The sequence below is a fragment of the Sturnira hondurensis genome, unplaced genomic scaffold (genome assembly GCF_014824575.4).
Source record: "Sturnira hondurensis isolate 20B ecotype Veracruz unplaced genomic scaffold, ASM1482457v3 Scaffold0002638, whole genome shotgun sequence".
In the NCBI taxonomy this organism is placed as follows: Eukaryota; Metazoa; Chordata; class Mammalia; order Chiroptera; family Phyllostomidae; genus Sturnira; species Sturnira hondurensis.
Window position 1 is genome coordinate 363,680 of NW_028075269.1, and position 21,249 is coordinate 384,928.

At 52.8% G+C, this 21,249-nt stretch overlaps 1 protein-coding gene across 2 annotated transcripts in view; it reads right to left on the reverse strand.

The window, feature by feature from the left end:
* PTPN5 (protein tyrosine phosphatase non-receptor type 5) overlaps positions 1-19,266 on the reverse strand; it is a 47,044-nt gene extending 27,778 nt beyond the window's left edge. For both annotated transcript variants that reach the window (XM_037040366.1, XM_037040365.1), the window contains exons 1-2: positions 19,203-19,266; positions 6,130-6,202 (exon numbers count right to left, since the gene is read on the reverse strand). In XM_037040366.1, the coding sequence (XP_036896261.1) occupies positions 6,130-6,154 (25 nt within the window). In that variant the 5' untranslated portion in view covers positions 6,155-6,202; positions 19,203-19,266. The remainder of the gene's footprint in view (positions 1-6,129; positions 6,203-19,202) is intronic.
* Positions 19,267-21,249: the final 1,983 nt, after the last annotated feature.

Consider the following 21,249-nt stretch of genomic DNA (forward strand, 5'->3'; position numbering starts at 1 on the left):
AAAAGTCGGGAGAACCCAAATTTCTGAGTGTTGACACACATGAGGGGCAGCTCTGTGACAGCAATGCATCCACGTCTGTCCTCTCTCCACCCACCCTCCTGCTCTTGCCCCTGCCTCTGGACCGTTTTGACTGGCAGTATGTACCTGACCAGGCGCTTTGTGAGAACAGGGGTTGGCAGATGAAGGACAAGGCCCATTTCAAGGTTAACTTGTTCCTTAAATTGCTTTGACAGCCAGTTCCCCAAACCATGAACCAGACCCTACTCATCCTTCAGTCACAGTTTAAAGGCCATTTCTTCCAGGAAGACCTCCGTGGCCCCGCAGTGTAGTGTTCCATCACTGCTGCAACCTTCCACAGAGCCCTGATCTCGCTGAGAGCAGGGACCGGGTCTGTCTTGCTCTTTGCTGTACCACCAGTGCTTGGCATCACATTGGGCTGAGAATAGATGCTCAATAAAAAGCTGTCAAGTCAACAAAAGGGTCAGGCTGCCTTTTCAGTGGGCCCTTGTTGGCTTCTGGCCTAAGACCTTACCCATGTGGCCATGGTACCACCATGAAGGCCATACCTCCCCTCCCGGATGGCCAGGGCAGGGGCTGCAGGATTAGGAGAGCAAAGGTTTCCTCAACACAGAGCCCCTCTCCACTTCACAAAAGGCTCCCCATGCTGGGCAGTGGCATCCTGCTAAGACCTAGACCTCATCCCCCACAGAGGAGGGTCCCCCACTGGATACACATGATAATACAGAGCCTAAGGCTGGGAGGAGGGTAGACTTTAAGGCACTGGGACTTAGGTAGGGAGTGCATAGCAGGGTTGCTGGCTGAAGAGGCCAGCTGCTCCTATCAAATGGGCAATGGCCTATGTAGGCCTCAGTGTCCACTTGCCAGCTAATCATGACATGCTACAATCTCAGGGTGGCAGTGGCATCATGGTTCTGGCCAGCTGCCAGCCACAGGGGGGCTGTGGGAACACCCTGTTTCCCAGAGCAATGTTGTCTTTAGCCCTGGGTCCCTCTTCTCTGGCTGTGCCACTCCCCGTGGACACAGGAGGTGTGCCCAGGCCCCCTTTCAGACCATGCTCTGGCTGCTAGGACTCCAGAGCCGCCTGCCCAAGGGGCCTGAAGCCTGCATGGGTGCAGGTGCACCCTTCTGAGGTTGGACATGGCCTCTTGCTTGGGGCTTTTCCAGTTGGAAGGGTAGCTAAGGAACAGCCGTTGGGGCGGGGTGTGGATCATGCTTAGACACACAGACTAACACGCCCACATGCACGCACACAAGGCCCCTTGCAGTGCAGGACCGAGCAGCTGAATGATGCACCTCTCGGGGCCCCATCTGCAGGCTGGTTGCAGTCCCATGAGCCTGCCCCCTGGAGACAGAGAATAACGCTTGGTGATGTCATGCTATCACCAGTACCTACTGTTTACCTCCCTCCCTCCTCTGCCCTGTCCCCCTGAAGAAGCTTCTGGTCCCTAGTGAGGCCCACAGTGGTGCTGGCTGGGGAAGGAGCGGAGGCCCTAGCATCAGCAGGGTTGCCTGGTTTCTTGCGAATGCGAACACCTACGCGCAGAAGAGGGGGAGTGTGAGTTGGAATGTATAAATGTGTTTGGGTGACAGTGAGCAAGTAAGTGAGCAAGCAAGGGAGAGTGAAAAAGAAGGAAAGGAGGGTGACCATGTAAAAAAGAATATGTGCATTAAAGGAGAAGAAAAATAAATGTGTGCATGTGCACGGAGCAGAGGGTGAGCTGGGTGCACAACCCATGCCTGCAACACTATCTGAGAGCCGTGTATAACCGAGGGGCTGCGAACCGGGCAGAGAACGGGAGGGAAGGCGCCTGCTTGCTTGTCTGCATGTGTGTGTGAGAAGGGGTGTGGTGTGGGAGAGAAAGATACCTAAAGAGGGAAGGAGAAATCAAGCAAGTCTGTCCACCCCTAAAAGCACATTCAGTGGAAGGGGGTGCATGGTGGAGCCATGGAGCTAAGACAGCTTGAGTGTGCAAGAGGAAGAAGACTGGTAGGTGTGTGAGCTTAAGGGTGGCTATGCGCCTTCACAGGGCACTGTGAGACAGAAAGACAGGGTGCGTGCCTGGGTGACGGTGCGTGGGTATGTGCATGTAAGTGCGTGAGCATGAGGCTGGGACAAGTGAGAACACAGCTGAGAGTGCAAGCACATGTGCGGAGTGCCCCAGCACTGTGAGCATATGTGCCTGACCCGGGGGGCAGCCGTGGGCCGCCTGGCGTGTTGGAGATGAGGATGTTTTCAGCTGGAGATCTCAATCTGGAAGGGCTGCTGACCTGCTCGGCAATGGCTGAGGTCCAGGGGACTGTGGCCGGGAGCTGCCCCAGCCTGGTAGTGTGATGTGTGTGGGAATAAGTGAGTCACCAGGCATGACAGGCCCCCTCTGTGTCTTGCCTCTGGTCTTGCCCCGAAGGGAAGACAGCTGGGAGGGGGAAGAGATTACCCAAGGGCTGTATTTTTACACCATCCTTATGCACTTGATTGCAGTGCCCATAGACTCATTCTAAAGGGCCAGCACCCCAATTCTCTTGGCCTTTATATTGCCAAGTCCTTTTATGTCCAAGTTGAAGTTCAGGTCAGTGGTTTCAGCTAACAAACATTTGTGGAAATCAACTCCTAACCAGGTTCCAGAACCACCCTCCATTCCTTCCCCGTCCCGTGCCTCTTGGCCTTAATTTTCTCCAGAGCACTTATCACTATTTACCATGTTATCTATGCTACTTATTTTATTTGTCTATCTTTCCCTTAATTGCAAATGCCTGTGCAGCACTTGCTATGTACCAAGTGCTGTTCTAATTTCTCTATTAATTTACTGAATTCTCCAACAACTGTACATGACAGTGCAGTTACTCTTGCCATCTTGTAAATGGGACGCAGAGAAAGGTTAACACTTGCCCACGATCACCCCCCGGTAAGTGGTGGAACTAAGTCTGGTCAAGAGCGCCTGCTGTTAACCAGCACACAACACAGTTCTGTGAGGGTGAAAATGTTCTCAGTTGGATGCACCTTTGAACCTTCAGTGCTTACAAGAACGCTCAGCACATGCAGGCGCTCAGGGAATAACAGCCAGTGAAGGAATGAAGAAATGAGTGAATGAATGTTGGACACAGAAGACGAAACAGAGAGGCGCTTGCCTTCCAGGAGCTCATGGCCCCAGAGAGGAAACAGACAAAAAGTTACTTCAATAAACACACCGAGATGGCACTGTGGGGCTGGCAAGGGGCACACGACTTGCTTGGCCTCTGGAAGGCAGGGCTTTCTAGAGTAAGGACATATACGGGGACAGGCACAGTGACATCACCCACCTCCTCCAAACTCCTCCCCAGGGACAGACAGCCCTTAGCTCTCTGACCTCCATCGACAGGGCTGCAGGTGACGGTGGCTCCACAGTGACGATGGAAGCGCAGTGGGCGTGGGCCAGCAGCGTGAGCTCTGCAGATACTGTCTGGAGTCCATTCTCACTTTACCAAACACTAGCTAAGTGACCTGGACAGGCTCCCTAACCGCCCCGGGCCTTGGTCCTCCCATCTGGAAGGTGGAAACAGCAAAGGATGATGCCAGCCCCAGGCGGGACAACCAATGCTCCTCCTGCATTTTACACAGGTTGCTGGCTTCCAGGGAGGAACGGCAGTGGACAGTGGAAATAAACATCCTTATTACTATAACTTCTCCGCTGTGGCTTCATTCCATTTTCCAGAAGCAACTCAAAGCAGGGCAGGAACTACGCCTCCTTTGTTCACCACTACTGTCCCTAACACCTAGTTCAGTACCTGACACATAGTAGGTGTTCAGTAAATATTTGTTAAATAAGGACTTGTGTGATTTTATTGACTTAATCTTTATGAGGATATTCATTTTGTTGTTGCTTCCACTTACAAAGGAGGTTACTACAGGCCCAGCAAGGTTAAGCGACTTGTCCATTAACACCCGGCCCGTAAACAGAACAGCCAGACTCGAAGGCTGGCCCCATGCTCTTTCCTCCTCACTGTGCTGCTCTTCGGACTCCTGCATGTCATGTCCTGTTTTCCACGTTTTTTTTTCCTAGCCAGTGGGGCCATCCCTGAGTGTAGAGTCATTTCCGAATTCTGTGACTCATATCTGAGTCACAGAACGGGTTAGTAGTTGAAAAGGACTTTTGATGTCATCTCAACCTCCCACCCTTGTGGAAATTTCCTCTCCCATGTCTATCCAGAAAATAGTTGAATGCCTCCAGTGACGAAACACTCATTTTCTTCCTCTTGAATTATCAAAGTCTATGACTGGGCACCTTCTAGTGTCGAAAAGAAGGTTCTGCCTCTCGTGGGCCAACAGGCCTCTCTTTAGTTTCTGCGTGTTGGGTTTATGCCATCTTCCTAAGATACACACAGAATGAATTGGCTCCCCCTTTTGCATAGTCTTTCAAACAGTCATTGACAGCTTTCACATCCCTGTGAAGAAGTCTCTTCTCCAAGCTGGATGGTTCAAGTTCCCATGAACTTGAACCACTGGTGCAGTTCCCACCTGTGGGGCACCACCTGCAGTGGCCCTCATCCTAGACTGTCTCAACAGGCTGTCCAGTATTTTGAGCAATGGCACCCCTACTGGATAAAGAGTGAATTGCACCACGGGGCTCAATGCCCACTTCAGGAGTACCTGGGGCACTGGCTTAGGGTGTGGATAAAATTAACTGCTTACTTAATTTTTTTATCCTCACCTGAGGACATTTTTTCATTGCTTTTTTTAGAGAGAGACGAAAGGGCATGGAGGGGAGAGAGACAGAAACATCCATGTGAGAGAGAAGAATCAATTGGTTGCCTCTCGTATGAGCCCAATATGAGCTCATACTGGGGACAGAACCCACAACAAAGGTATGTACCCTGAGAAGGAATTGAACCTACGACCTTTTGGTTACAGGACAAAGCTCCAACCAACTAAGCCAAACTGGCCAATGCTAAAATAACTGTGTATTTTAAAGAGTCACCACTTTAGAGGCATACCTAGTTGTTTAAACGTCTATCTTAAAGAGTATCACTGAAGATTCCATTGTAATGTTCCTTGCCAAGTGTGAGGTTTTTTTGACAAGCCACAGGTTTAGAACATCAGTCTTAGAATTCAAATGGCTGTTTGTTTTTTAAACAAAAAGGTTTGGAAAGAAAGAAATGAAAAAGTATGCTGTGTTATAGGATGACAGTAATTTTTCTTTTTTTTCACTTGTCTTTTTAAAAAGATTTTTATTTATTTATTTGCAGAGAAAGGGAGGGAGAAATATATATAGAGAGAAACACCAATATGTGGTTGCCTCTCGAGCACCCCCAACTGGGGACCTGGCCCACAACCCAGGCGTGTGCCCTGACTGGGAATTGAACCGGCGATCCTTTGGTTCACAGGCTGGCACTGAATCCACTGAGCCACACCAACCAGACCACTTGTCTTTATTTTTTAATATTTCTACAATGGGTATGTTATAAGAAGAAAAAAACAAAAAATTTCTAAAAAGAAAAAAAAACATTAAAATCTTTCCCCACCTTCCTTGTCTCTATTCCTTCCAAGACTGTTTGTCACAACATGGTATCTGGTCTATAGCTGGGACATCTGCCCCCCCCCAGGCAGGAGTGCCTTGATAATATCTCTGTGGTGACATGGCCCATGGTTCAGACAGCCAGGCTGCCCCTGAGTGGTCAGTCAGACACAATTTCACACCCCCAACCAGGCTTCTCAACAGGTAGCTTTTCCACACTCTCCGCCCTCTCAGGTTCGCACGTAGGTCAGGTTTTGTTTCCTGATCTTACTGCTTGAAATGAGCCCAGCACACTACTGGTCAGTGGTCATGCCTCGATCAGCCCTGGACCCCCCAGTTCTCCCCCTTTCTCTCTACCCTCCCAGGACACCCTCAGCCACCTGCTCCTCCCTCCACAGGAGCCTAGAGCAGCTCCAAACGATAACTGGCCAGAGAGACATCAGGGATTAGAAAAACAAATCCCCATTTCAGTGAAGATCTATGGACCAGCTGAGTCACTCCTCTCACGCAAGTTCGCAGCTAACCAGGCTCTGCTCCAGCCCCAGTGTCATCTGGGGCTCTCTCCCTCCATCTGGAACTCTGGGCAGGGGGGTTGGCGCCTGGGTGCTGGAAGACTCACCCGACAGCCTCTCACAGCAGCACATGTCCAGGGCCCCTGCCTCGGAGTCATCAGCGGCGCGGCTGTCTCCCTCCTGCAGCAGGATGAAAAACCGGAGAGGATGCCGTTGAGCCGGGATCAAGACCAAACCCTGAGCAAAGATAAAAAGTCTCCTTTTCTTGCACTGTGTCCCTCTGAATAACTGCACCCTGCTCCATCAGAGGCACCTTAGGAAAGGACCGACCTGCAGGAGGGTCAGGCTGCAGAGACAGGAGTTCTGCAGGCACCTTCCAGGTGAAATCAGCAACGGCAGCATCACTGTGACCATTGTCATCATCATCTCTGCCATTGAAAGAGGGCTCCCCATGTGCAAAGCACTTTGTACACTTTATCACACCGAGTCTTCGTGGTGGCCCCATGAATCAGGAATCATTAAAGAGGCTCAGAGAAGTTAAACAACCTGCCCAAGGTCACTCAGCTCACTAGGGTGGAGAGGGGTATGAAATTAGTCTAAGGCTCCAGGCTCACCCTCACTGCTGTGCGGTCCTGCCTCTTAGTTCCTGTGTGTTTAAAAATCGAAAGTGTGGGGGAGCAAGGAGAGGGGTCTGGGTAACACAATCTGTGTCCAGCTCCTTGAGGACTGCAGTGCCCTATGCCTCAGGCAGTGGACAGCGGCATGCAAGACTCATCTCCAGAAACAGCTAGAAGTAGCTATTAAGTATTTTTGCATATTCTAAATGCTCTATTTCCTTCTGAAATCAGAAAACCCTCTTTCTAGACCATCAGGGCACTTTCCAGAACTATAGTGGGGTCTAGCTTTCCTCCTTTACCCCATAAGCTGCAAAAAGGTCGCATGAATTGGGCAGAGCCCTTGAAGGGTCTGCAGACAGACACACTCTAAGGGCAACTGCGTAGCTCACAATGGTTCCCGACTATGGGAGTAGGCTGAAACGCGGTGGGCTCCAATCGCCCCCTGTGCTCTTCACATTCCCGACCTCTGTGGTAGATGGCTGGACACACCAACCAGGCGGGGTCGATCACATGTACTCTGGAGGGTCTGTGGTTGTGGTGGCTGAATCACGGTGGCCACAGTGCTGGAGAAAAAGGCCACAACACCTGCTGCTGGGGGCCTCAAAGCTGCTGCACTCCTGCCCATCTTGGCCATGACTGCCCAGCACGTCCAGCAAGGCTACACAATGTCCCGGAATCCTTCTGACAAATCCCAACCTTTTAGCTTAAGTTAGTGGGATTTGATTTTGGAGACCGGCAACCAGAAGAAACTTCAACAGAGCCTCACTAGCATACTTTTGGGTTGGCCAAAAAGTTCATTTGGTTCTTTCCGTAACATGGCTCCAGTGGCACTTAGCTGTCTTCAACTTCATTTGAAACAATTCTGTTAGATTGTATTGTGACAGCTGTCATATCACTGTGCTTTTAAAAAACAACGGAACAAAACTGGTGAGTTTTTGCAAAGCCATTTCAATAGTGAAGATGGAAGAACATAAGCAACATTTTTGACATACTATGCTTTATTGCTTCAAGAAGGGTAAAAACGCAACTGAAATACAAAGTGTGAAGTTTCATGCTGGAGCTTTCTCGCTGGACAGTGCGCCGCAGTCGGGTAGACCAGCTGAAGCCAACAGAGATCAGATGGAGACATTCACTGAGAACAATCAATGTTATACCACGCGGGAGACAGCTGATTTGCTCAAAACAGCCAAATCAATAAAGTTATTAGTGAACATGAAAAATGTGTCTTTTATTTTGTGAAGAAAATCAGATGGACTTTTTGGCCAACCTAATACTTTCGAGAAGTCCAGCAGGCCAGTTGCCTCTCGGCCCACCAGTCCCGCAGCCCTGCCCCTCAGGCTGGTCCTGAGGCCGAGTGCGGGCCAGGCTGTAGACCTGAAAGGATCACGGGCAGACGAGCTGGGTTAACCACTGGCGATGCGTTATTTCATGTTCTCCTCACTGCAATGTTTCCTCACAGAACCCCAGATCTAAGGGCCGAGCTCCCCTGCACGGCGGGACTTTAAACGTCTGCTGAATCCCTGCACTTTTCCCCTCGCCACCACCTCCACGTTGGTCCACGCCCAGCACCCCGCCTTTATTAGCGAGTCAGTCTTTTAACTGGCCTCCAAAGCCGCCTCCACATGCACCCCCCCCCACACACACACGGGGCTGTGCAGGCTGGGCAGTTGTTTACACCCCCCACAGCCGAATGGGGTAGGTTGAGCTAGAATCAACTCTTTCCAGACTCCACACGGATCACGGAACCCTCCTTGAAAAACTGCTTTAATGGCGTCATGCCACACTCAGAACCAAGAGAAAGCTCCTTTACCGGAGCGGACTAGGTCTGCATGGCTGACCCTTGTTTGCCCCTCCAACCTCATTTCTCGCCCCTTCCCCCCTGACCTCTGCACGCTCACAGAGGCCGCTTTTGTCCTGAGGAATTTGCACGCGCTTTCCCCTGTACCCAGGGAGCTCCCCCCAGCTCCGCTTCTCAGCGTGTGTTACTCACAGCACTTGACACAATGTGATATTTCGTTCTGATTTACGCCATTACGTGATTGACGCCCATTTGCACCTTAGGCCACGAGTTCCGTGAGGGCAGACACCACCACTTTTGCTCTATTTTTAAAGTCCACATAGTGTCTGGCCCCCAGCAGGTGCTCGCTGAACACAGGCTTGTTGAGTAAATGAATGTTGCCCTGACTGTGCTGGAAAAAAACGCCAAGAACCTCAAACCAGGCTATAATCAGAGCTGCCTGGTGGCTATGCCTTTTTAAAAATTTTCTTTACTTTTTACTTATTGATTTGAGAGAGAGAGAGAGAGCAGGAGAAACGCTGATTTTTTTGTTGTGCTGCTTAGTTATGCATTCATTGGTTGATTCTTGTATGTGCCGTGACTAGAGATCGAACCCACAACCATGGTGTATTGGCATGACACTCTAACCAGCAGAGCTACCAGGCCAGGGCCTGGTGGGCAGATCTTTGTTAAGTCACCTGGAACCCTCCCCGGGGGCTGATGTCAAGAGCAGTCACAGACTCACGTATCTGGAGGAGTGATTTTGCAGAGGAGGAAACTGAGGCACAAAACGGGGGTCTGACTTGCCCCAGGTTGTACATCGTGGCCAGGGAAGTTGGGATCAAGAATGCCTATCCCTAATCTCTCAATCCTGAGAGTGAGTTTTTTCCTTTTCCTAAAGAGCACCCCAGCCTGAGGGCGATCTGGGAGGGCTGGCCTCTGGCTGGGTGCAGAAAGGTAACCACGCTACCCAGATACCTCTCTGGAAGGGGCCCCAGGAGTGACTCACAGATGCTTTTACACCTTAAGGCTCCCTGGCCCCAAGCCGTGTTCAGAATAGCTTGGTGCTGCATGTGTGCAGAGGACTCTATAAATAAGCTTCCTAGAAAATGACTAATTTCATAATCAGAAAAGCAGAAAGAGTAGCACCTCTCTTTTGTAGAGGAAAATGGAGCAAGAACCTGCTGCTTGGTCCTGTAGTTGAAGGACTCCAGGGACCCGCCGTCCGGACCTGCACGCCCAGGCTGTTCAGGGGAGGGCTGCAGGCGGATTCCCAAAGAGATGTTCCGTTCAGGCTACACGGAGAAGTCTCTGGGCATTGCCCTCCTGCCCCCTCGCCAAGAGCAGAAAGAGCTGCTTGCAGGGGGTTGCTGCGGGCCCCTTCCATCTCCTTCTCTACTTCTATCAGTGGGCAAAGGAGCAGGAAACTGGCCAAGATACAGGCAGCAAATTCTGGAGTGGCTGCTCACCGTCACTCTTTGAACCAGAAAACCCTGGAGATGCAGGGACATCACCTAGCCTGTCCCTCCCTCAATGATGGCGAATGTCTGGGAGGAAAGGGAACCTTCCCAAAGCCATTACCTCATTCGACAAGCGTCTGCTGAGCACCTCCTACGAACAAGGCACCAGGACTGCCTTAGAATACAGCCCCCCCGCCCCCTGGCTCCCAGTCCTCCTGGGGAGACACAGGTGCAAACTCGGCACACCCACATCTGCTTTAATTGACACACGAGTGGACACCTTGGGAAGGGATCAGCTCAGCTTGCGGTGAGGGAGTTAGGGGGGGAGGAAGTCTTTTCAAAGGGGGAAGATAGGAGCTGGCTCCTACAGGATGTTTCTACTCGGATGAGGGGCCACAAGGGAAAGACCTTCCTGCGTAGCACAAATAGCAAGAGCCAGGCATGGAGGCCCGAGATGTACGGAGCATTTGGCACTAACTGGGAGCAGGCTGATTAGTGGGGTGGGGAATCGACGGGCACTAGGCCTCAGCAGAGGAGCACAGCAAGAGGCAGGCCTGGCTGCCCGGAGTCCTCCTCCTCGGGGAGCAGGCAGCCCTGTTCCACTCGACATGGGCTCCCCCACGGTGAGAGGTGCCCTGCAGGCTCCTCATGGCCTGGGCAGGGGAGGTCTGAAAGGCAAGTGGGGCCAGCAGCTGTGTTTGAGGAATAGACTAGGCCCAGCTCCCGGTGTCTGCTCTGGTCCCAAACCGCCCGCCCCCCATATAACATAAAATCCCTCATTTTAACCATTTTAAAGTGTGCACTTCAGTGACATTAAGTATGTTCACAGGACTGTGCACCCCCCTCCATCATGCAGTTGCAGGCATGTTCATCACCCCAAAAGGAAGCCCCACTGCCATTAAGTTATTACTCACTCTACCCGCTCCCAGCCCCTGGGAACCACCAATCTGCTTCGTCTCTCTCTCTCTGTTTGCCTTGTTTTAGACATTTCACATAAATGGAATCATAAACAGTGTGTGGCCTTTTGTGTCTGGGTTCTTTTGCTCAGCATAACGTTTTCAAGGTTCATTCACTTGTAACAGCACTTTATTCCTTTTTTGGATGAATATTTGACTGTAAAAATATACTACATTTTAGTCTCCGTTCATCAGGTGATGGACATTTGCATTGTTCCCACCTTCTGGCTTTTGTGAACAGGGCTGCTGTGCACCCAAAGTCTCTCAAATTCCGCCCTGTGCATGCTCTGACTTTGGGCAATCCTCTCCCACCCTAGACCCCCGAGGTCTCATCTATAAACTAATCGGTCAGACTCTAAGTCCCTTTCAGTTTGAGTGTCATCGCCGTCATCTGTCCACTCATACATGTGAAGGTAGTACTTACCACCTGGCTGCCCCAGCATGGGTGCTGGGCGCCGGCCTGAACCAGCCCGCTGCATCTTCTCAGAGCTCATGGCTAGTGGGGGAGACACAACAGGTAACTGCTGTGGGCTGGGTGATGTGTTCTATCTGATGTCTGTCCAAGACCAGCTGGGGGCACCTCACCTCTGCTGGGGGTTGGAAGGGGATGAGTGGGTGCTATGGGAAGGTGCCCTGGCATGGATGCCAGCTGTGCCCAGGACTTACTCAGAGTAATGGCTGACGGGTTTGGGGACAGAGGCAGAGGAGGGGCTGAGGTGCTGAAGCCAGGATCCCTGAGTGGGAGGCTGAGCCCGCAAGAACCTCCTGACGCAAGCCCAGCCTGATGTGCTTTCTACCTTGCTCTGCACACTCTTGAATCTGCTGGGACTGTCTAGAAGTCCCACGCTGTCAGCATGGAGCTCCTACCAGCCTCCTAAAGCTCTGACTCTGGCCCACTCCTCCAGTCCTTGAATAACAATCTTATTCATTCTCAATACTACCTCTTCCATGGGGCACACCCTGATCTCCCAGGAAGAAGCAAGCTCTCCCATCTCTGGGCACCCCCACACCCCCACCTCACACTTCTGTCTCTTACTTTGTTCCTCCGCTACAGTTAGCTGTTTATGCACCTGCCACCTCCATTGGGCTTCCAGTGACTTGGAGCCTCCCCACCCCCTCAGCTACCTCTGCAGCCCAGGTGTTCAGCACAGGGCTTGAGTCTGTAAAGAGATGTGTTAAATAGAAGGCATGGTTGGGTCTTGGGGGTGGCGACTCTGGGGCTCTGGCGAGGAGCTCTGCAACCTGGAGAAGGTGGCCAGATGACAGGCAGGAAGTGCTCATATGCCATCCAGAGTTTCACTGGCATGGTCAGTGTGCAGGGGTGGAGGAAAGGCCGGTTCCATGCTGACCACCTCTGCAAACAGGTCACAAGTCTCAGAGGATGCACGGGGAGAGGACTCATCCCCCTTAATAGATGAGCGCAGGGAACCACCCAGCCCCTCACTCACCTCATTCCTTCATAATTCATTCCCCAGATGGGAAAGGTGCCGTACGGGACCGGGGCAGGAAGCTTTCTCAGCAAAAAAGCACACTGGACACGCGAATGGAGGAGAGAGGCCAGCTCTAGAACATCCAGGGAGGGAAACTGAGGCAAGTGAGTTTAAGTGACTTTCCTCAGGCCACACAGCAGGTGAACAGTTATTTTCAGGTAGTTAACAAAATCTAGATTTTAAGAGTTACCTCTCCCTTCCTCTGGTGCCCTGTGTCCCCTGTCAGAGGACGAACCCAAGACCAGAGGTCAGTTACTTGTCACTCTGTGTCACACCCCAAAGCTTTCTGATAATTAGCTTTTCTGCACATCACTGAGAGTCCATGACTGTTGCTGGCAACCAGAGGACACAGGCTGATACGTGCAGCAAACTTGCAGAACAGATAGGCTCCAAGCCCAGGACTCCCGATGCTTAGTTCACTGCTATTTCCATCCTGCCAAGCTGCCTACCCTCCCTGCCCAGCTGTCCACTGTCCAGCCATCTGTCCCCGCGTCTGAGCAGACTGCAAACTTGGAGTGTTCTGCATCCCAAACACAGGGTCTGAGTGTTCTCTGCTTGGGATGTGCCCAGATAAACGATGACTTCTTCTCTATCCTGCTCTGTTGGTGGGAGACGGGGGCGTCAGTGTGGCAGAGACCCAAGGGAAAGGAAGACGGAACTGTGCCGGAGACGCCCAGCCTACAGAGGCTATAGGCTGACCTTTCCTTAAGGTCAAGCTTCAATTTGGGGGCTGTCAAGGTTTAATGAAGCAGATGGGGTGGAGCAGCAGGAAACCAGCAGAGGGCGCTCCCAGCACCAGGGAAACCAGGTCTGGGCCAGGGAGCCAGGGCAACTGCAGCCCCGCCTTCAAGGGTAGAGGGAAGCCCCCACCCCAGCCAGTTACTGACAGAGCCCTGTTCAGCCTTAAGGATGAGTACCGGCTGGGATAGTCCTACCACTGTGGTGGACAGGAGCCCATAAGATCAAGTGAAGAGCAGGATTTCAGAGTCCAAAGGTCTGGTTTAATTCTCTGTTCTCCACGACTCTGAAAACACTCCACTCTGCTCCCTCTCTCTATACCCCCTCTATCCCCAAGGTACACAGTTTAATTTACGAGGAGAAAACAGGCAATCAGGAACGTGAAGGCGAGATCACACCTCTTGTGGGGGTGTTCCGGTATTTCCACTTAGTGAGATGCCTGCTCTTACCTATAATGCCTTGGAATGCACTTTCTCTTCACTGGAAAAGCCCCCGTTTCCCCACCCCCTTACGACCCTTCCAAGACCCTGTTGAAATGTCACCTCCTCCGCAGAACCCTCCCTGCCTCCCTTAGGAAGACCTGGGCACTCCCTTTTCTGTTCTCATCTCTCCGTTTGGTAGTCATTTAACGGTACCTGTGGTTTGCACTCCCTGTGGCCTCTTCTTACCGAGTGCTGACTGTGTGCTGGGTACCTCGCCAAGTCCTGTGCACGATGTCATCCATCCCTCACTATATATCCTGTGAGCTAAACCCGCTCATCACCCCCTCCTGCCCACGTGAAGAGCGGGACCTGGAGAGACTGACTCACTTGCTCAAGGTCACACAGTTAGTAAGTGGCAGGAGCGGGCTTCAAGCTGAGTTTGTCTCAACTCCGGGCCCAGCTTTTATTTAAACCATTAGGTGTACAACCTCCTATATGGACTTTCCTGTTTCCTATGCTTAATACTCTATCTGGTGCCAGGCAGATATTCAAGACATTTTTCTTGGAAAAATAAATTAAAAGTCAACTGGAGTTAGAGGATGTGTAAACAGCTCATTAAAATCAGCACAAAGCACCGGCTTTGGAATTGGGCTGCCAGTCATGAACTAAGGCTCCCCCACGGGCTGCCTGGTCTTGAGAAAGATACTTGGCTTCTCCCTGCTTCAGTCTTCTCATCTGTAAAATGCACCAGCAGCCGAACCCAACTCATAACATTGTTGTGATGAGCCAACAGGGCGCTCTTAGAAAAAATACCTTGCACACTGTACACTGTGTCAGCTAGTATTATTGTTGCTAAGAGTTTTAACAACTCTGAGTCTCACTGTTGCTTGTCTGGCCCTGACACCAGCCCAGTCCTAGCACCTGGCTTTCTGCCTTATGCCCTGGCAGGCACTGTCTCTGTCATGGTCATCTGCCTTCTAGGACAAAGGCCTGTCCACTTTTGCAGCTCTCCCCGCTCCACCTGGAACTAGAATTCCAACCGAGCCTGTGCTGGCTACACACCCACCCTGATCACAAATGATTCTGTGCTCGGGTCTCTGCCTGCCTCTGGTTTCACTCCCAGGTGTCCCTGACGCTGAGCCTTCGCCTGGCCTGCGAGGGTCACCTGTGCCTTGCTCCAGATCCTCCAGATGATCCCTTTGGACGTCTGCTCTGAGCTTCACTGCGTAAAAAGCCACTTCTCCAGGAGCCTGCACCACCCACAGAGGGGAAAGCAGGAGTTCGGAGCTTGGTTTGCTTCCACCTGCAGCTCGGGAGGCCCTGAGCTCCTGCTACACTCCACTGAGGGAGGGGGCTAGTGTACTGTCAGGGCACCTGCCCAGCCTCTGACTTAACCCTTTTGTGCTCAGGCCCAGCTGAGCGGTGGCAGCGCCAGCTGGGAAGACTCTGGCCCTTTAGCACATGGTGAAAGAGTCAGGCAAACTGATTCAGAGCAGGGCCCGGCAGAGGCACCTTTGCCAGGAGAGAGAAGAATGTGATCTAGGAAGTCAAATAAAATGGGGAAAAAAAACCCAAAACAGGTGGGGACAGGAGTCAAGGCTGAAAAGGGTTTGAATTCAGAGAGAATCAACTGCGACTTCATGTACTTTCCTGTCCCCTACTTCATCAGACATGTGTGGCAACCTTGTGAAGAAGACAGCATCACTCCACTCTGTACAGGAGCTAACGGGCACTTGGAAGGGCTAAGGGCTGGCGTGAGGTGGGGTAAGTGGTCACTCTGGTCCTGCTCAGGTGCCCAAAGGAGAAGACAGGGTAGAGCCTGGTCCTGGGCCTAGAAGGACGGACTCTCTCAATGCCGTGTGCCAGTGGACAGTTGGAAACCTAGGGCCCAGGGCGGGCTGTCCTCAGAGGTCCTCAGTCAAGGGCAGAATCTCTGAAAACACCACAGGCTGACCAGTTTGAGGTCACACACCTTAAGGCAACGGTGTGGATCTGGAGGCAGAGAGAACTAGCTGAAAGCTAAGTTCTGCCACCTTCTCACCCCAGGGCCTCAGGTGGGTGTCTGAACCTCTCAGAGCCTCAGTGTCTTCCTCTGGGACATGGGGGTAATGACAGCTGCCCACTGGAGGATGGTGGTAATGACCACTTTTGTGGTCTCCTCTTCCTAGAATGCTTTTATTCTCTATGGTCTTCTCCTCACTTCATTCAGGTCTCTGTCCAAATATCTCCTCCTTAAAGACAGTTCTATTTAAAGGCAAATCCCTTCGCCCACTCTTGTCCTCCAGTCACTCCCGACCCTGCTTAATTTTCCTCCCCAGCACTGCTCACCCCCTTGAAATGCTCTACCTTTGCTTATATTTTATTTTCTGCCTACCTTGGTAGAGCTTATGCAGGAAGTTCATCTTTTTCAGCACTGTGTCCCTAGAGCCTAGAACAACCTGGCATGTAACAGATGTTTATATGCATTTGGAGAATGAAAGAATGAATGAATGAACCAGCCCTTAACAGTCTGGGGTGCTCGGTGAGCCTGCTTCGCAGTAGTTTTTACGGTTCCCTGTCGGCTCCGTGACCTCCCCTCCTAAGCCTCCCAACACTTCCCCATTGGGCTCTTTCTGTGAATGGCCTCCTTAGCCATGCGGGATCAAAACCTTGTCATCACTTCTCATTCCTTCCTGCCTCTAGTACACATATCCAATTAGCTGCCGGTTTTGGTGACACTTAGCCTCCCGCATCAACTCCTTTTTCTCTCCATTCTTCCAACCTCCCTCTGTCCAGATCCTCTTTGCCTCTCACCCAGAACGCTGCCATTGCTTCCTACCTGGGCTGCCTGCGAGCAGGCTCTCTGCCACCAATCTGTTTCCACAGCACGAGAGCGGGGCACTCAGAGTGAGTTTCCTAATGGTCAGGTTTGATCATGTCTCTCCCACACTCAAAAACCAAAGACCAATCCCTTTGCTCAGCACCCAGTGCCCCCAGCAACCGTCTCCACCCTCCTACCCAGCCTCCCTTTTTGCACCCGTCCAACAAACTGCTTTCCCATTTCTACCCCTGGCCCCGGGACCTCCACTGCCTAGTCTCTGCTCATGCTGTTTCTGCTACTTGCAATGCTTCCCCTCCTTTCTTCTGTGGTACAAACCATTCAGACCCACGCTCAAGCCATTCCTGATTTTCCAGAAGAATAAAACCTGCCCTTCTCCTCAACTCTTTCCAAGGGGTTATCAATCCTCTTTCAGGGCAGGTCTTGGAAGAGGACAGGCAACGTGACAGAGAAGAAAGAGTTCAGAATCTGGAGTCAGGCTGTCTGAGCAGGGGGCACAGCTCTCTGGCTCTGAGGCTTTTATAGGATGCCCCTTCTGGTAAATGACACCCAGCCTCAACTTCCCCATCTATAAAATGGCAAAATGATACAACTGATCTCCTGTGTGTGATGAGGATTAATGACAGAGTGTTAGAAAGTAATAAATTGGATCACACTTAGGTGTGAAATACATGGTGAACAAAAGTGCCACGTCTCCCAGGGAGGCTGCATGAATGACTTATGTGGGCTGAGCCCGAAATCCAGGAACCCCTCAGTGGGGGAGGGATTTTGAGGAAGAGGGTCTTTGAGGCCCTAAAATCTCATGTCCTTGGGCAATCTGAAAAAGGGAGGGAGTAGAGGCTATAGCCATAAAACTGGGGCCCTAAAGCTACCAATTCCTGAGCTTTTTCTATGCCCCAGGCACTGTGCTAAGCACCCTACATAAATTACCTCATCTCATTTTATTCCTTCACAGAGTAAGAGAAGAAGGAAATCAAGCCCATGGCAGTTATATAAATAAGTGCTCCCTGCTCCCCAAACAGTTCAGACTTGAAGGACATCCTGAAACTCTTCAATCCAATTATCTTACTTTTTGGGGAGGAGGGACTGAGACCCAGAGAGGTCATGAGCATGTACCGAAACTGTCCTACCAGTGGGGAGGACGTGAGAATCCAGAATCCAGATCCCTTCACTCTTAGGCTGGGAGCCACTGCCCTGCAAAACCCCAGTGGCCCCCACTCCTTATGAAGTCTATGCAAATGGTGCTTCTGGAGCACAGTGCCATGTAGGTGGGCCACGGTGTAAATGGGGGGACCTGCGGCTACACGGCCTGGTGGCCCTGGCTTTGACCCATGCAAGCCAGCCTGCTCATCCCACTCAAGAAGGAAGCTCCTGAGACAAGAGCCTCAGGTCTGTAGAGAACGAACATTGTCTTCCTTGCCATCCCATGGAGTCCCCTCAAAGGTGACTGACTTAATCCAGTCACCATCCAGCTTGCACCCCTTCACCTCGTCTCTTGGGCACCCTCCATGGACCAGCTCCGGGGACACCCAGCTGCCCTTGACCTGACGGAGCCTTGCCCTGAGCTGCCACCAGGACCTGAGGGGGCTCCAACTCAGGCTTCCCCAGCAGCTTTGTCAGCAACACGCAGCAGATGTGAGGGACCCGAGGACCTCCCTCCACAAAGGGGTGAGGAAAGGGTCCTGGTTGGATTGAAGGCCCAAGCCTTTACAGAGGCGGGAAGCTGGGCTGGGAAGGCATGCAGTCGGGTCCAGGTCGGGGGGAGGGGATGACTCCTCGGATGCTGCATCACCTGGTCCAACTGAGGACACAGGCTCAGAGACTCCTGGGAGCACCAGGAGGAACATCCTGGTATCTGACCTCCCGTCCAGGACTGATTCATTCTCCCAAACTAAACCCCAAACCTGGAGTGCTTGCATAAGACAACACTCCTCTGAGGCCAAGTGAGGCAAATGAGAGGCTAACCTTTCTTTCTTTCTCTCTCTTTTTTTTTTACAGTAAGGATGGTAACAAATGAATGGTACTTGAAGCTCCAAGTAGGGGCAGGGCGGGGATTACAGAGACTTTCCTGGTACACTTAGATGAATTTTGGGGTTCTGGGCTTCAATGGGAATAGGATCAAATTGTATGGGGGGTAATGAGTTCGAAAGCTGGGGACCCTAGATTCTAATGCAGGCTTTGCCACTAACTCTCCTGTGACCTTGCTCAAATCATCTCACTGGGCCTCAGTTTCCCCATCTGTAATAGGAGGGGGTTAAATGAGTTCCAAAGGTTCTTCTGATTCTGATCCTCTAAGCCAACACGATCCTTGGTGAGGTAGCTCAGGGCTCTGACCCAGGCAATCTGCAGGATTTGCCGGAGCTTGGGCCTCATCTAGGGAAAAGGGGCATGCTGGGGGAGGGGAAGGTACTGGGCTTTTATTTCGGTGGTGGTGGGAAGCGGGTGGTTTAAGCTACTCGGTCCGGGGGTGGCGAAGCGAGGGGAAGGCTGGGAGTCTGGAGCCGCAGTTTACAAGCCAACAGGCTAGCGGCGTTTTCCAGTCTCCCCTTGGAGCTGCAGACCCTGGAAAGGCAATGCGGCCAACAGCCGAGCGTCAGCCTCGGCCGCAGAAGCTCGGACCCCGGACCACTATCCGAATCCCTCCCCGAAACCGCGTCCGAGCTCCGGGTAGTGGTTGCTGCTCCTAGCCGGCTCCCCAGCGCCCGGCCTCCCCCTTGGATGGGGACCCCTCCCCCAGTCGGGGGGCGCCGGGAGCCCCATGGGGGCGTGGCGGGGGCGGGCGCCGGCTTTGCTGGCGGGGGGCTAGAGGAGGTCTCAGTTGCAAGGCCGCCCCGGGAAAGACCCCGTGCCCTCCGCCTTCCGGCTCCCCACACAAAGGCGCCGACGGAAACGGCACACTTACCGGCCAGAGCGGGCTCCGGGCGCCGGCGAGCGAGCGGGCAGGCTGGCTGGCGGGAGGATGTGCGCGCGCGAGTGTGCGTGTATCTGCGTGTGTCCCTGTAAGTGTCTGCGCGAGTGTGTATGTATGTGACGGGGGCCACGCCGAGCTCTGTGCGTCTGCGTGTGCGGGGGCGTCCGTCCGTCGGTCTGTCCGCCCGACGCTCTGTGCACGCTCCTTCGCCGGACCGCCGCACCAAATGCACCTCAGCTGCGGAGTCGCAGGCGCAGCCGGCGGGTGGGTTCTGCACCCCCTACCCAGTCCCGGCTCCGCCCCGCCTCCGGGCGGGCTTGCGGCGCTCCCAGGGATTGCGCAGGGCTAGCGGGGCTGGCAGGCGGGGCGCTCCATTGGTCCCAGGGCCCGAGTGGGGCCGGGTCGCAGACCCCTAATTCCTGACCCAGATCTCGGGAGCCCCCTCTCCGGGATTCGGCTCTCGGAGTCCTCGCAGGCACCGCCCCCGCGCTGAGGTTGCCTGGACAGGGAGGGCGGGGGAGCGCGAGCACCGCATCCATTTCATTCATGATTTTCTCCTCTCCGGAGCCCTGGGCCGGGGCTGCGCCGCTAGGGCTACCGCCAGAGGGATCACTACTGATCGGTGCGCACCGAAACATGTAGGGGACGGACAGGCAGACAGATGGGAGTAGGGGAACAGTGAAACAAAGGGCTATGGGGTGAGGGGGTAGGTTTGCACGGAGGGGGTGCGTGGCGCTCCCCACGGGATGCTTATAGGATCCACCTGTACAGGCGGAGAGGTTGCATACCGGGATGCACACAGTGAGGACCCTCTCCAGGGCTGGGAGGGGGCGCCCTCCTTTCCACCCTTCTCTCTCTCTTCAGTCCCTGGGGAGCCAGACAGCCCTCAGCCAGTTCTGCCCTCTTTTGACGCGTTGCGGGGAGCGCACCTGCCTTGGCTTTTTCCTGGGCACCAGGGGCCGGACTCACAAAGGGCTGCCCATAGTCCTACACTCCCCAGGCTGACACGCCGTCGGCCCGAGGTTCCAATGTTTTATTTATTTATTTATTTATAATTTGAAGCGTTGGGCTGCACACAGTGCAGGGATCCGGAGCTCCATTTTAACACGAGGAAAGCTCCAGCCACCACCCTCTTTTGCCGGGTTGTTCGCACAGCTTCCTAAACGGTTTTCCAGCTTCCGCCCTTGGCTCCTTACAGTTGATCCTCTACACAGCAGTCAGAGCCGTCTTTTTAAAACGTAAGTCAGAAAACGGTACTAGAAATTCTACAATGCTCTCCATTTCAGCCAAGTGAAAGCCAAAAACCTCTATAAAGGCCTTTAAGGTCTCTCATGAACTGGCTTCCTTTTAACTTTCGGATCTTCTTACCACCCCAGTCCCACAAGCCTTTTTAATGCATTACCAACATGGCGACCACCCTGTGGCCTCAGGACCTTTGCATTGCTATTTTCTCTGCCTGAAAACTTCCCCCAGGGAGTCACATGACTTGCTTCTGATCTTAACTTGTCACTTCGAAGAGGCTTTCTATGATCATCCCATTTTAAGTTGCAGGCCCATCCCCACCTCCAATTTTCTCCACGGTAGTACGGATCTTTATTTTGTGCTCCCTGTCCCTCAGGCTCAGGGCCCTTGGCTGCCAGCTCTTTCCTCAGTCCTCCAGTTTCCCAGCCCTCTTGACTTACCAGGCTTCTGTTCTCTACACAAACCCCACATATCTAGCTTCTGTTCATGCTGTATTTTCAGTTTGGAATACCTTCCCCCCATTCTCCACCCCACAGCCTCATGCCTTACCTAAGTTTAAGGTCGTGCTCAAATACGTCCTCCTCCATGGAGCCTTCCTCATCTTCCCAGGGACACTCGGCCCTCATTCCGTTTGCTAATGGCAGTTCCTCGCACGGCCCCCCACCCCACCCTGCCCGTCTCCCCAGTGTACTATGAACTTGTGGTATAGGGCTGGGTCTTCTCTCTCTCCAGTTCCCAGCAAAGAAGGGACCAGCAGTACATGTTTGTGGATCAGGGGCAGTGAATGAGAGGCCCT